The sequence below is a fragment of the Callorhinus ursinus genome, unplaced genomic scaffold (assembly GCF_003265705.2).
Source record: "Callorhinus ursinus isolate GAN/ISIS: 27379988/994484 unplaced genomic scaffold, GSC_fseal_2.0 scaffold3, whole genome shotgun sequence".
NCBI lineage: Eukaryota > Metazoa > Chordata > Mammalia > Carnivora > Otariidae > Callorhinus > Callorhinus ursinus.
The window spans coordinates 18,024,656-18,039,329 of NW_027397065.1; the positions used below are offsets into that span (position 1 = coordinate 18,024,656).

At 33.8% G+C, this 14,674-nt stretch overlaps 1 protein-coding gene across 5 annotated transcripts in view; it reads right to left on the bottom strand.

Annotated features, from left to right (window-relative positions):
- SLCO4C1 (solute carrier organic anion transporter family member 4C1) overlaps positions 1–14,674 on the bottom strand; it is a 74,124-nt gene that overhangs the window by 14,986 nt on the left and 44,464 nt on the right. For 3 of the 5 annotated variants that reach the window (XM_025866845.2, XM_025866844.2, XM_073888599.1), the window contains exons 9-12: positions 11,058–11,211; positions 7,260–7,450; positions 5,918–5,982; positions 3,904–4,041 (exon numbers count right to left, since the gene is read on the bottom strand). In XM_025866845.2, coding sequence (XP_025722630.2) covers positions 3,904–4,041; positions 5,918–5,982; positions 7,260–7,450; positions 11,058–11,211 — 548 coding nt within the window. The remainder of the gene's footprint in view (positions 1–3,903; positions 4,042–5,917; positions 5,983–7,259; positions 7,451–11,057; positions 11,212–14,674) is intronic. The other 2 variants (XR_012376946.1, XR_012376948.1) reach the window with 1 other exon arrangement.

The window sequence follows — 14,674 nt, forward strand, 5'->3', positions numbered from 1 at the left end:
TAACTACGAACTTCCTTTTTACAACTGTTTTTGCAGCATTCCAAAAAATTTTGGAACATTGTGTTTCCATTTTTATTTATCTCGAGGTATTTTTTTTAATTTCTCTTTTGGATTTCTTCTTTGATCCATTGGTTGTTCAGTAGCATGTTTTTAAATCTTCACGTATTTGTGAATTTTCCACTTTTCTTCTTGTAACTGATTTCTAGTTTCATATTTTGTTTTTGTCAGAAAAGATGCCTGATATAATTTCAATCTTCTCAAATTTATTAAGATTTGTTTTGTGACCTTGCATGTCATCTATTCTGGAGAATGTCCCATGTGCATTTAAAAAGAATGTGTATCGTGCTGTTTTAGGGTGGAATATATATCTGTATATATCTATTAGGTCCATTTGATCTATTTAAGGCCATAGTTACCTTATTGATTTTCTATCTGGATGATCTATCCATTGATCTAAGCGAGGTATTAAAGTCCCCTACTATTATTATATTACTATTTCTTCCTTTACTACCGTTAATATTTGCTTTATATATTTAGGTGCTGCTATGATGGGTTTACAGTGCTGTTTTTGTTGATCCCATTACCATTATGTAATGCCCTTTTTTGTCTTTTGTTACTGTCTTTGTTTTAAAGTCTATTTTGTCTGAGATAAGTATTACTATTCCAGCTTTCTTTTCATTTTCATTTTCATGGAATGTCTTTCTCTATCCCTTCACTTTTAGCCTGTGAGCATCTGTAGATTTTAAGTGAGTCTCTTATAGGTAGCATATACAAGGGTCTTGTTTTTTTATCCAGCCACTATATGTCTTTTGATTATAGAATTTAATTCACTTACATTTAAAGCAATTATTGATAGGTATGTACTTATTGCCATTTTGTTAACTGTTTTCTGGCTGTTTTTGTAGTTTCACTCTGATCTTTTTTTATTCTCTTTCTCTCTTCCCCTGTGGTTTATTTTCTTTAGTGTTATGTTTAGATTCCTTTTTCTTTTCCTTTCTGTATTTACCATAATTTTTTTATGTGGGTGACTACCATGAAGTTCACATATAACATGTATATAACAGTCTCTTTTAAGTTGATGGTAACTTAATTTTGAACATATTTCAAAACTTGATACTTTTACTCACACCCTCCATGTTTTAGATGTTTGATGACACATATCTTTTTTATTTTATGTTCCCTTAACTAATTATTGTATTTTAAATTAACTTTACTAATTTTGTCTTTCACCCTTAACACTTCCATTATAAGATGCTTATCTACTATCTCTATTACTTATTTACCTTTACTGCTGAGATTTTTATTTTCACGTTTTGTTAATTAATGCCTTTCCTTTTTAGGTTAGAAAAGTCCCTTTAGCATTTCTTGTAAGGCCAGTTTAGTGGTAATGAACTTCCTTAGCTTTTGCTTACTTGGAAAACTCTTCATCTCTCTTTCACTTCTGTGTTGGGGAGAGTATTCTTGGTGGCAGTTTTTTTCCTTTCAGTGTTTTGAGTGTTATTCCACTTCTTTCTGCCCTTTGCAATTTCTGCCGAAAAATCTGCTGATAGCCTTATTGGGTTTCCCTTATATGTATTTTTTTTTCTTTTGCTGCTTTTAAGATTCTCTATTTATCTTTACCTTTATCATATTTTAATTATAATTGGTCTTGGTGTATTTACTTTTGGGTTCATCTTATTTGGAACTCTGGACCTGCATGTCTGTTTCCTTCTCTAGGTTAGGGAAGTTTTCAGCCATTATTTCTTCAACTAATTTTTCTAGCCCTTTTCTTCCTCTTCTCCTTCTGAGGCCCCTAGAATGCAAATGGTATTCCATTTGATGCTGTCCCAGAGGTCCCTTAAGGTATCTCGTCTTTTAATTCTATTTTCATTTTGTGGCTCTGAGTGTTTTCCATTGCTGTCTTACAGCTTGCTAATTCATGCCTCTAATTCATCCATTCTGCTACTGAAACCCCTAGAGTATTTTTTAGTTCAGTTATAACTTATGTTTGGTACTTTCTTATATTTTCTACCTCTTTGTTAAAGTTCTTGCTGTGTTCATCCATTCTTTTCTCAAAATTGGTGAGCATCTTTATGGCCATAGCCTTGAACTCTTTATCAGGTAGACTGCTTATCTCCATTTCCTTAAGGTCTTTTTTTCTGGGACTTGCTTTGTTCTTTGGTTTGGAATCTGTCTTCTCATTTTCCCTGTCTCTCTGTGTTTATCTATATGCATTAGGTACAATGGCCACCTCTTTCAGTCTTGAGGTAGTGGGCTTGTATAAGAGCTGCTTCATGTGGCCCAAAAACACAGTCTTCCTTGGTTACAGACCCAGTCCCTCTATGGACATCCCTCATGTGGGCTGCAGTCCTAGCTGTCTATAAAAGGGATGCACCTGCTGTATGGGATAAGTGAGACTCAGGGTACTCAGCCAGCCCAGTTTTGGCTTGGTAGCTGTGTAAATAGGACAGGGGTGGAACGTTCACCTGATCCAGCTGCAGCTTGTCTGCTACATTAGGAGGGTGGAGCTCAGGGAACCTGACCACATGTTTGCATCCTGGCTGCTAAATGGGAAGGATGGGGCTCAGGAAGCTTGCCCATCCTAACTGTGGCTAGATCTCTGCACAGGGTAGGTGGGGTGCAGAGTATTTGTCCAGCCTGGTTACAGGACAGGATGGACAGAGCATGCCCTCTGGTGCTAGCAGGCTGGAGGAAGGGCATGGAAAATGGCACTCCCCGATTCTGTCACCAGCAAGTTAGGATAAGACTACAAAAATGGTGCCCGCCAGAGCTTTTGTCCCTGGATAAAGCCCCTGCAGGTTCCTGCCTCTCTAGCAGCCACTTTAAAATTACTAAGTGGGTCTTCTGTGCTTATGGTCTGAGTGCTTTTCATTCTGTTGCTTTTGTGCTAGATCTCAGGATGAATGGGTTTGCACATGAACCCTTTAAGAGTGGAATCTCTGTTCCCTGTAGTTCTGTGTTTCTCTTGGTCTTAATCCCTATCAATTTTCAAAACCAGATGTTTGGAGATCTTGTCTTTCCAGTGCCAGTCCTCTGAGTCAACCCCTTCGCTCATTGAAGAAGTGCTCTTTGTTTTTGGGATCCCTCCCAATTGTGGAGTTATCATGTCTGGGGTAAGATCATGGGCAAGGCCATGTTTCTGCCTTTTCTACCCTACTCCATGTATCTCTTTTGTCCCTTGTTATGGGGTGCTGTGTTCAGTGCTAAGGTCCTTTTCTTTAGAAATTATTCTACATGTAGCTATAAATTTGTTGTGTTTATGGGAGGAGATGTGTTTAGGGTCCTCCTGTGCCACCATATTGAAACCTCTACCTCTATTTTTAATTTAAATATATAATTTTAGGTTGATTTTAAATGTTTAAATATTAACTCTTACAAAATAGATATATTGGTCTATTTCCTCAATTTTCATTGTTATTTATTGCTTAACCAAGACTATCTAAGACAGACTACCAAAAGCAAAAAAGGGTTAAACATCATAGCTAACCTTTTAAACTATAAAAACATTTCTTACAACATGCTTTAGAGCCAAAGGATACTTCCTACCTCAGCTCTAGTTGCTTTCCAAAGCCCAGGTACCTAGATGACAATCATTCCAGAGAGTTTCTCAAAATTGTCTTTTAGTTTTTTGTTAGACGTTCAAAAAAATTTTTGAGGGAAGTTTTAAAAAAAGCATATGTGATTTTATGAAAGCTAAAATGTTATTCTCTTCTATTTTAGACTGAGCCTTACAACTCATTAAAGTCTTTCATAACTCGCTGTGATAAATGATCTCTGCTTCAGAACTACAGAATAGCCCAACAGCACGGGCTGAACATTACAAAACTTAAGTAAGTAACAGTAAGATCTTTTTCTCTTGACATCATCAATTTAATCTAAAGTTATCAAGAAATCACCACTTACTTATGGCTACTAGCATATGGGCCATCTTGATGTTATTATAAATCCAGCAAGCTCCTTTAGCTCCACATTCATTAATATCCCACAAAATACATGTGCTGTCTATTGTGACACCAAATATAATTGGTCCAGGTATTGTGCCTAGAAGAATTATATGTGAAATACACAATCAGTAAAGATTACAATCTATAGTTAACAGGTTTTTATATACATGGTTATAAATATATTTTATGTAAATAAGACTAGGAACTAATCTGTCCATATACAGATCAGGTCATGTGCAAGTAAAAGTGATAGAAAGAAATATAGATAAAATATTCTAAAATAATTAAATAATTACTATATATTTCTAATCAACTCAGAAAGTTATTTTAATAAAAAATCTGGCATATATTGGGTTAACACTTAGCTAAGTAAATATTTTAATCCACTGCTTTTCTAATTTTTCTAATTTAATGAATATGCCTTTGAAATTAGCTATTCTACTTTTTTTTTAAAGATTTTATTTATTTATTTGAGAGAGAGAGAATGAGAGCCAGAGAGCACGAGAGGGAAGAGGTTCAGAGGGAGAAGCAGACTCCCTGCTCAGCAGGGAGCCCGATGTGGGACTCGATCCTGGGACTCCAGGATCATGACCTGAGCCGAAGGCAGTTGTTTAGCCAACTGAGCCACCCAGGCGCCTGCTATTCTACTTTTTTAAAGATTTATTTATTTGAGAGAGAGAGAGAGTGAACACAGGGAAGCAGAGAGGGAGAGAAAAACTTCAGCAGACTCCTCACTAAGCTCAGAGCCCGATACGGGGCTTGATCTCATGACCCTGAAATCATGACCTGAGCTGATATCAAGAATCGGATATTTAACCAACTGCACCACCCAGGGGCCCTAGCTATTCTACTTTTTAAAAATCGAAATTATTAATATGTGTTATGTGTATGTGCATGTGCATGCATGAGAGTGCACATGTGTATGCACACACACAGGCACACACATTCATACCAACATGCCTGGGAATACTATCTCAAACATACCCCCTCCCTTGCATGAAGTCATGAGGTAATAAACTTTCACATATTTAAGGAGTTTTCAACTGTTACAAATCAAATACATTTCTTAGACAAAGATTTCAACGACATCCAGCCTGTTCTTTCATGACCTGCAGCATGATAAAGAGTCAAAGGAGCACTGGACTGAGAGTAAGGATATCATTTTCCTAGTCTCATTTTCACCACGAATTGTTTAACTATGGGCAAATCCCTAAATCTCTCAGAGCCTTAATTTATTCATCTGAAAATTGGAAAGCTGGTCCAAGTGACCTCTAATGTCCCTGCTTTTGGTTTTTGTTTTTATAAATGATCTCAGTATTATCTGTATAATATTGTGGGTATAATCATATACACGTATAATTAAATATATAATACAGTATTTCTGTCCTTCTACTTCTTTCTACATCTGGAATCTTATAAAAATTTCCATAAAATCTTCCAACAATTCTCAACTAGCCACAATATCTATGCCAGAGTTTCATTTAAATACTTTAACTCATTATTTTTCATGCTAATACAATATAATTATGTCCCAAATGGAGATAAATGCTGGGAGAAAAGGAATTACCATAGCTATAAATAAGATTTCATCATAATTTATATTGGTAATGGGCTTTACATGAATAGAAAAAAAATTATGTATTTTACTATGCTCTATTAAACATGTGTTCATGATCCAATGTTGTACTTTAAATAAATATGTTATACTCTTTAAAGTTATATTTGTAACAGAATTGGAAACAACAGTTAACCAGTTAGGTAAGTGAAAAGTACAGTCATTATTTTCCTATGTGATATATAAGTAATACTATATCTTGAATATTAGAAAACAGCTTTCTTCAGTGACAATTAGGTAGTTTTCCATGGTATTTAAATTAATTATTTTCTTGACACATAATGTAAGTGAGTAAACCAATAACACTAACGAACAAAAATAACCAACAGTCACCGATGAATTAAGAAAAAGAGCATACCTAATAATCGAAGCAGCATAAACTGTATTCCCAATGCTAGGGACCGCTGCCTGTGATGAACACACCTGGAGATATCAAATACATATTAAACCAAAAGTGGTTGTATCATATATTTGCTCTTTGAGCAAATTTATTTTTATACCAGCTTAGCATTTCTGGATTAAAGTAAATGTTATGTGCGTGAAATAAACTATTTGTGACAGCTTATATACAGTTCAACTTTTCTGTAATTATAAAGAAGAAAAATGATATGTGAACTAAAAACACTACAAATATAAGTAACACCAAAAAGGGTCAAATGAAGTTTAACAAATGTATTGAATATGTACGAACTGTAACAAATGTAAAAAAGAAAGGACATTTATTAATAAGACTTATTTTTAACCATCCCTTAAGTCACAAGCAAATAATTCCTACTCTAATTTACTAACTTTGAGATAGAAGTCATATCTATGGGATAAGGTACAAATCTGGGTCAATGTAAAATAGTTGCTGAGGCTCAATCTGATTTTAAGTAATGGTTATCAAAGATGAATAAAACATGACACTGGCACCCAAGAATTTGGAGATAAAAAAGATCAACATGTAGTTGAAAGGTAATGCAGATAATTTTTCAAAAATGAAGTTTTAAAAAAGCATTTTCTTAATTCTCTAAACAACTCCAATGTCCACGTAGGATAATGTTAACAGACTATTTAGTGCTTCTAGACAGAGTCTCTAAAATTTCCAATTGACAAAAACATGTGTGAAAGGGTAGTATCAGGGAACAAAAACTGAAGAGTAAAAAAGCTACAGTTTGTTAGGAAAGTCATAGAAAGGCTGATGAACTTATGAAAGCGCAGACAGAAAATAGTTTTATCAAGTGATGTAGAAGGAGAGAGAGCAACTTGAAGCTCAAAACACTGTTAAGACCCAGGTGACAGCTAGCTTCTCATCCAACAGAGCACTGTTTACAGGAAAGCTGAATATCACAGCACCTACTACATAAGGTAGAATTCTGTCATTCTGCTTCTGACATATGTGGAATGCACTGCATTTCCATCATACTCAAACACAGTCCAACAGCTTCAACTGAAGGGTTATGAAAGAGGCAGAGAAACTAAAGTCAGGTATATTCCAGGTAGGCAATATCAAGATATTTTCACATACATAATCAAACTTAAACCTCATTCATCTGGGGATCAATGAAATAGGTTTTCCATCCCATGGAACTAATGATCTTAAAAGAACTGAATTAGTATTGGAACTAGTGGTCAATAGAAACCCCAAATGAACCCTTGAGTCCATTTTCTTTTCACCCAACATGTCTTAGGGATGGCAAATTTCACAATATAATATATACCTTAGGATGGACACAGTTATAGGAGTACCAGCCATAAATGTAAAGATAATTGTAGCAAACAAAATGCCAAGAAAAACGGGCAACTTTGCACATCGATTTTCACATTTTCCAGCTTTAGCTTCAAAATCAAAATTTGCCAAAGTAGGTGTCATTTCTATATTCCTTTCAATACAGGAACAGTTGTAATATACCTAGAAATATTAGACAAGAAAATATTGAAAGTATTTATCTTGAAAACATATTTTTAAAGATTTATTTATTTATTTATTTGAGAGAGAGAGAGAGAGAGAGAGAGAGAAAGAGAGAGTGCAAATGGGGGGAGGGACAGAAAGAGAAGGAGAAAGAGAATCCTCAAACAGACTCCCTGCTGAGCACCGCCCAACATAGGGCTCCATCCCAGAACCCTGGAATCATGACCTGGGCCGAAATCCAGAGTCAGCCACTTAACCGACTGCACCACCCAGGTGCCCCTCTTGAAAACATTAAGTTATGTGATCTCTAGACACGGCAAACATTTTACACAATCTTAATCTATACACAAAAAATAATGCTGAGAAAGAGTAATTAACTCTTAAGAAATTAAGTGAAAATAAGGGGCCATATTTATGACCTGTATTTGAGTTTCATGTTCATTGTTTCAAATTGTAATCTACTATTGACTCATGACTTATAAATTGACAAGAATATAGCAATTACCAGATCTCACATTCTACACTACTTTTAATGGATCATAATTGTTCAAATAGTTTTCCATTAAAGAAGGCAAAGAAGCATAGAGAGTGACAATCTCACTCTCCACATTAGTTCGAAAGGACGAACACTGTAATTTTAACAAGCGCCACAGTCAAATCAACTAATACATCACAAGTCTCTAGGAAAAAAAAAAATGCTACTTTCAACTAAATTACTATAACTTTCTGAACTTTTTGTAATTGCTTTACTAAAAGCAAAACATATTTATAACAATAAAATGCCTTCTACCATAACATATTTATAACAATAAATATGCCTTCTAACATAACATATTTATAACATAAATGCCTTCTAACATAACATTTATAACAATAAAAAATAGAAATTATTACTTCATTATCCTGAAAGCTATTTTATATGTAAATATAAAATATTAACTATTTAATATATATATACATGTAAATTAATAATATAAAGTGTTGAAAGGTAACATGTTAAAAGATCACAAGTATCACGTTTATAGGAAAAGAGGGTTTAGGAAGTTCGTAAGGCATAATTATTTTTTAAAGGTCTTTTACACCTCAATTCTATCCTTACTATAAATCTTTTTACAAGTTTAAGGCCTCAATAAAGTTAGAGTAAAGCCAAAGAAGTCAAAGGGAAATGGTTCTTTTATTATTCTGAAGGCCAGAAACCTTTTTTCAGTGCTAAAGCTAATCTAAGGCTGCTGGTATTGATTCAGGACATCCAAATACGCAGATGACACTCCCACAATGGAATATTACATGCTCAGCAATGGGATGTATCAAATAATGAAGAAATGTAGCCTTTTAAATTTTTAAAATAAAAGTATTTTCTATCTCGATGTAATTTTACACCTCTCTTACATAAAAATGTATATAATTTTCCTTGCCCTATAACTATACCTTGCTGTCAGTCAATATCTGTTTTGTTGTTTGGGTCATTAGTGTGAAATATAAGACTAATATTTCTGTGAACAAATGTACATAGGTATTTACTATACTATTATCAATGCATTTTGCCTATTTGAAATATGCCATTAAGAAAAAAAAATCCTGTGAAAAAAATGAGTTGTTACATGGACTAAATGGACATGAAAAAGCCAGGACAAATAGAAAATATGGAAGTCAAAATAATTTGTTTTTCCTAAACAATCCCTAGAAGACAATTTGCTAGTTAAGATGGCAATTACAGTATTTGGAGAAAAATATAAATATCAAATTAATCATATCAAAATAACCAATACCATTTAAAATGTGCTCTGGCTATTAGATTTTTTTTCTTTTTTTTGGGAGGGGGTTTCCATATGCAGGATACTATTTGTGTCTAACATTTCTAGTTATGTGACTAAAACCCTACAAATATCTCCTTGTGATCCTTTTCTAAGTAGAGTCAGTCAATAACAATTATTAATCATATTTTATACACAAGAAAATAATACCTACATACCTGCCTCTCAAAGGAACAGTTAGCTACCTTACCGGTAGTTCTGATTCTATAATGTGCATCATGTTCATTTGTGGAATTCGATTCCTTCTGACACAAACACCTAATTTTCTCAATCTGTTTTGAAACTAAAGCAATCCCAGATGTCTACTGGTTTGAAGGCATGATAAACTTCAGACTTGAGAGCTCAAAAATCTTCTTGATGTCTTTTATTTTTCATAGGCACCTAACGGTAATGATCTAATTAGTTTTATCCCAAGGATTAAAACTGCACAAATGGCATCCAAGTCTATTAGGTCTACTATGATTCACCATTTTTCTGTCATATTTTTTAAAGTTCTTAGATGATCATTTAAAAAATCTATAACCTAGGTAATATGAAAAAATATACATTGTTTCTCATATTCTCACACTTCTTGCAGGAAGATCAAATCCTAGTATGTGCAAACTTCTACTGTATTTATTGCACATAAAATCATTAAAGATATGCATATATATGTACATGCACATACATAGATTTATGTATGTAATTATGAACATACAAATGTGTATAACCACACACACACAAACACATCCATGTTAGTTTTAGAAGAAATCTGAAGTAATTTTATGGATTGTTTCAATTATCTATTTCTACTTATTTACATAGAAATCTTTTCTTACAATCTTAAACTTCTCTTTATATGGGAAAATGAATGCCATTTCATTATTCTACATTTCAAATATTCAAGATTTTGCTGTTTTGTCATGTAATTCTTATATATCTTATTCATTGTGATCTCTTATATCATAGTATAGATTTCCCTCAGGTCTTCTTAAAGTTATCACATTATCTATTAATGCATAACATATGTACTACAAATAATCTGAATGTTATTTTTTCCCCAAACTCTTAAATTTAGCCAAGATGAAATCCAATAAAATTCTATGGGATTCTCTTAAATCATTTAACTGTTAAAAACATCATATCTAGGTAAACTAATATGCATTCTAATCTAGAATTAAAAGTAAATTTGTATCTGAGAATTAATGATTTGAGTATTTTAAAACGAATCCATGGTACATCATATCAAAGCAATAAATATTTATTATGCTTCCATTATATACACAGTATTTAGTAAGAATAGAAGTTCTCGGACTTCTAGGGGCATAAAGTATGGCTGAGAAAAAAATTAAAAATATAAAAATGTAAATAATATTTCACTACTATAACAGAAGTAATGTACAAAGATGGATGTGAATAACTGCAAAATTGATTTTTCCACATTCAATGCATCTGAGATATAAAGGAAGAAGAGTCTTTTTCAGCTTGAGTGCTCAGGGGCTTAAAAAAAAAAAAAAAAATATATATATATATATATATACATAATTAAAGTAAGAACGCTTTGCATAAGCTCTACCCTCTTAACAAATTTAAAGCTTACATTATTGTTGATAATAGTTACAATGTTGTACAGCAGATCTCTAGAGTTTATTCATCTAACTTGACTGAAAATTTACCTCTGGCTTCTGAATGGAGGAGGTAGGAGAGCAAGGGAAGAAGAAGCACTACATAATTCCACTGGAGGAATAAAGATGGCCATCCATACATATACAAACACACTGCCTCATTAAAGTAAAGTAGAAGACACAAGTTACCTTCAGATGTCTTTTTGAAATATAATTTCTACAACCTGCAAAGCAGGGAGAAAAATACTGGATTCCATCTCCTCCACAGACAGGATAATAATATGATCGCAAGCAGTTACAATTGGCATTACAAGGAGCGGTCAAGTTTCCCAGTTTTCCTGTCCTGTGAACAAGAAATGAAATAAGGGCAAATTATCTATGTTATAACTTCTAATGAACAGTTCAGTAGCATTGCTATATCTTGCCATTCAGTCAATTTACTTGCTCAACACGTATTTAATTACTGAAAAAATAAAACAAATAAAATGTCTGCCTTTTCACATAGAATTTAATTTCTTATGGGAGAGAGAGGTGGTATAAACAATACTTATATAATGTATGTCAGTGATAAGAAAAATAGGCAGAGTAAGCAAATAAAACAAGGTTTCTCATTTGGCACTAGATTATTCTTTCAAGGGGTGGCAGGGAGGGGCTTGATGATCTTGTGGATTGTAGGATGCTTACCAGCATCCCTGGTCTCTACAAACTAGATGTCTATAGCAACCCTCAGTGATGACAACCAAAAGGTCTGCAGACATCAACAAATTTCCCTGGGGCGTGGGCAAAATTTTAAACCTAGAAGGATGAATAAAATAATGGTATTCAACATACTCATTTTATCAGTGGGAAAACTAGGGCCCAGAGAGATTAAGTTATTTTTCTGTCTTTGCCAAATATTCCTGGTTCCCAGGCTCAGTTCTGTTCCATGCTGCTGCTTAATAGGACGCAATATCTTGGATAAAATAAAGGATTACCTTAAGCAAAGACACTTCTCCAATCCCTATTTATTCATTCATTCAACCAATAAACATTGAGCAAATGCTGGGCCCTAGGCTAGGTATCAGGAATACCTGCCACAGGTTGCTGCTAGATTTCTTTATCAAGCACTGTTTTTCTCACAAAAGAAAGCACTTTGGTCTACTTACAACTAGGTTACAATATAAATAGAGAAGTACAGCGACTAGAAAAATACTACCCCTTCAATTCTAGAAACAACCTCTACACAAACATTTTTAAATTTAAATTTTCCAATGTATACTTCTCACGTTATGAATAAGTGACTACTGAGAACATGAAAATAAAAGACAGTATGATGCAAACTTCAGTAGAAACAGAGAAATATGGCATATATTCCTTATTTTCAAACCTATATAAGCCACTTAAGCCTATATATTTTATAAGGATTTACTGCATGAGGTAAAGGGGAACCTGTTATTAGGAAAATAGCCAATGCTTGCAAACTTTATTAAATGGTCTTAATATATACATAGTATTTTAAAAATATACAAGATATTTTAAATTTTAAAATTTTTGAATATTTAAAAATATATATATGTGTATAAATGCACACTTTCATATATATGAGTAACACATTTATCACAAGTAGAATTTAAATGCTAATTTCTTTTTTTTAAAGATTTTTTTATTATTTATTTTGAGAGAGTGAGAATGAGAGAGAGAGAGAGTACATGAGAGGGGGGAGGGTCAGAGGGAGAAGCAGACTCCCTGCTGAGCAGGGAGCCCGATGCGGGACTCGATCCCGGGACTCCAGGATCATGACCTGAGCCAAAGGCAGTCGCTTAACCAACTGAGCCACCCAGGCACCCCTAAATGCTAATTTCTTATTTGAGTCCAAACTATCCTCTAATTATTCCTCTACCATAAGCAAAGATTTCCCTAAACCTATTACAACATCCTAATAGGTATGTTTCTTTAAGGTGCTGTTTCAGATAAGCAAAGAAATTCTAGCTAGAGACCAGATAGAGAAAAAATACTGTGTGTACTTACTACAGTATTTCATATTTTATGAAGTTCTAAGTATAAAGTAAAACACAAATCACCACCACCAACAGATTACCAAAACAGAGCCAAACTGCCTAAAGATTGTCAAGGCAATAAAAGAACCATGGGAAGTTTTAATAACCAACAGATTCTAGAAATGACAGTCTCTTTTCAATTGCTGTGTCCATATTTAGCATTTAAGAATGAATTCATATAAAATGTTATAAATACTAATAATATCCCCTGAAAGAATCAGTATTGTTGATCTTAAGTTTTTTATATATACTGTTTAACAGGGTTTTAAATGAACTTATCAATAAGTCTAACTTATTAGTACATAGTCGAAAAAGCTGTTTTTAACCACCTGTGATTACATGGCAAGGGCAAAGACTCTTTGCATCACTCTACTAGAAACTACATTTTCATAACTTCTTCTTTCTTCCACTAAGCTTCTTAATCTAGTCTTCTTTCCATATACTAGTTTTTCTTATACATGTTTCCTGGATGAGGCTATACTGACTAAGCTGCCCATGCTATGTACATTTTAATATGCAGCATGCAGAGATAAATTGAGAATTTGGGGCCACAGAGAAAAAACAATGTGACAATGTCTCACCTCCTTTGAGACATTAAACTCTCTATCTCTATATCTGAACACACACACCCCTCAAACTGGCACCTTGTCACTTGTCTTCCTTCCTGTCCATAGGCTAAAGACAACTTATTTGGTAGTAACTCATGTTTAAGGTTAAAAAATAGAAAACTGATTCATATCTACATCATTCATTTTTCAAGGTGATTAACTAGTGTTATACTATCCAGAACTTCCTGTTCTTCTAAAAGGAACATACAAAAAAACAAGTGGTTTCTCGGGATATGTTTGGTTAAAGTTTGTAGGTGTGCAAGTCAGATCTGCAGAGCTTACCTCCACCCACATTCAACATTTCCAGATACTTTTTTATTTACAGGCACATGACCTAAGTCCCATTTAAACCGGTTCCTGAAGACCTAGCCTTTACTTTCTAGCATTTATGGCTAACATATTCCTTTTGCCTTTCTCTCTACTCAAAGCTCTTTTTATCCTTAAAGGATATGTAAGCCCATACCCTTCCTGAATCTTATTAAAGGAAACTGAAAAGCTCTCCTTTTGAATTTCATAGCCCTTTGTATGTCTCTCATTACCTAATGCATTGTTCATTTACCACTTTGTTTCCCAATCTCTCCTGCTACATTGTAAACTCCTTTAGAGTAGAGATTTTGTCCTAACGGTCAAGGATGTGGTCAACAAATGTTGAATAAATGTAATGGAACTGACCTTAACATTGCTTCAGCATGCTTAGCGTCTCATTAACATAACAGAATGACAGAAATGCATAGCACCTGCAAATCCTAATTGTTACCGACAAACTCATTCAAAGTACATTCTATTTATGTTCTCTGAATGCCATATTCTACAAAACTGTGGAGGCCTTGACCTGGATGGAGTACCAGCTCCCTCATCAGTCTCAAACACATGCAATGAAACAATTAAAGCAGCATTGCAGGCTATAAATGCACCACTGTGCAACGCCCTCCTGCCTGATCCCCTAACTCATGGTTTAGGATTTCAAAACCAAACAAACACGGCAAAGAAATAAAATGATCACATCACTTATAGGTAAAAACATGTTTACTGGTCAGAACAAAAAGTCATTTATTTCTCTATAATAAACATGAACTCCTACAGTAGAAACAAAAATAATTAATTAATTAATTAATTAATTAATTAAAGTAGAAACAATAATCATTAGTATAACCTAGGACTA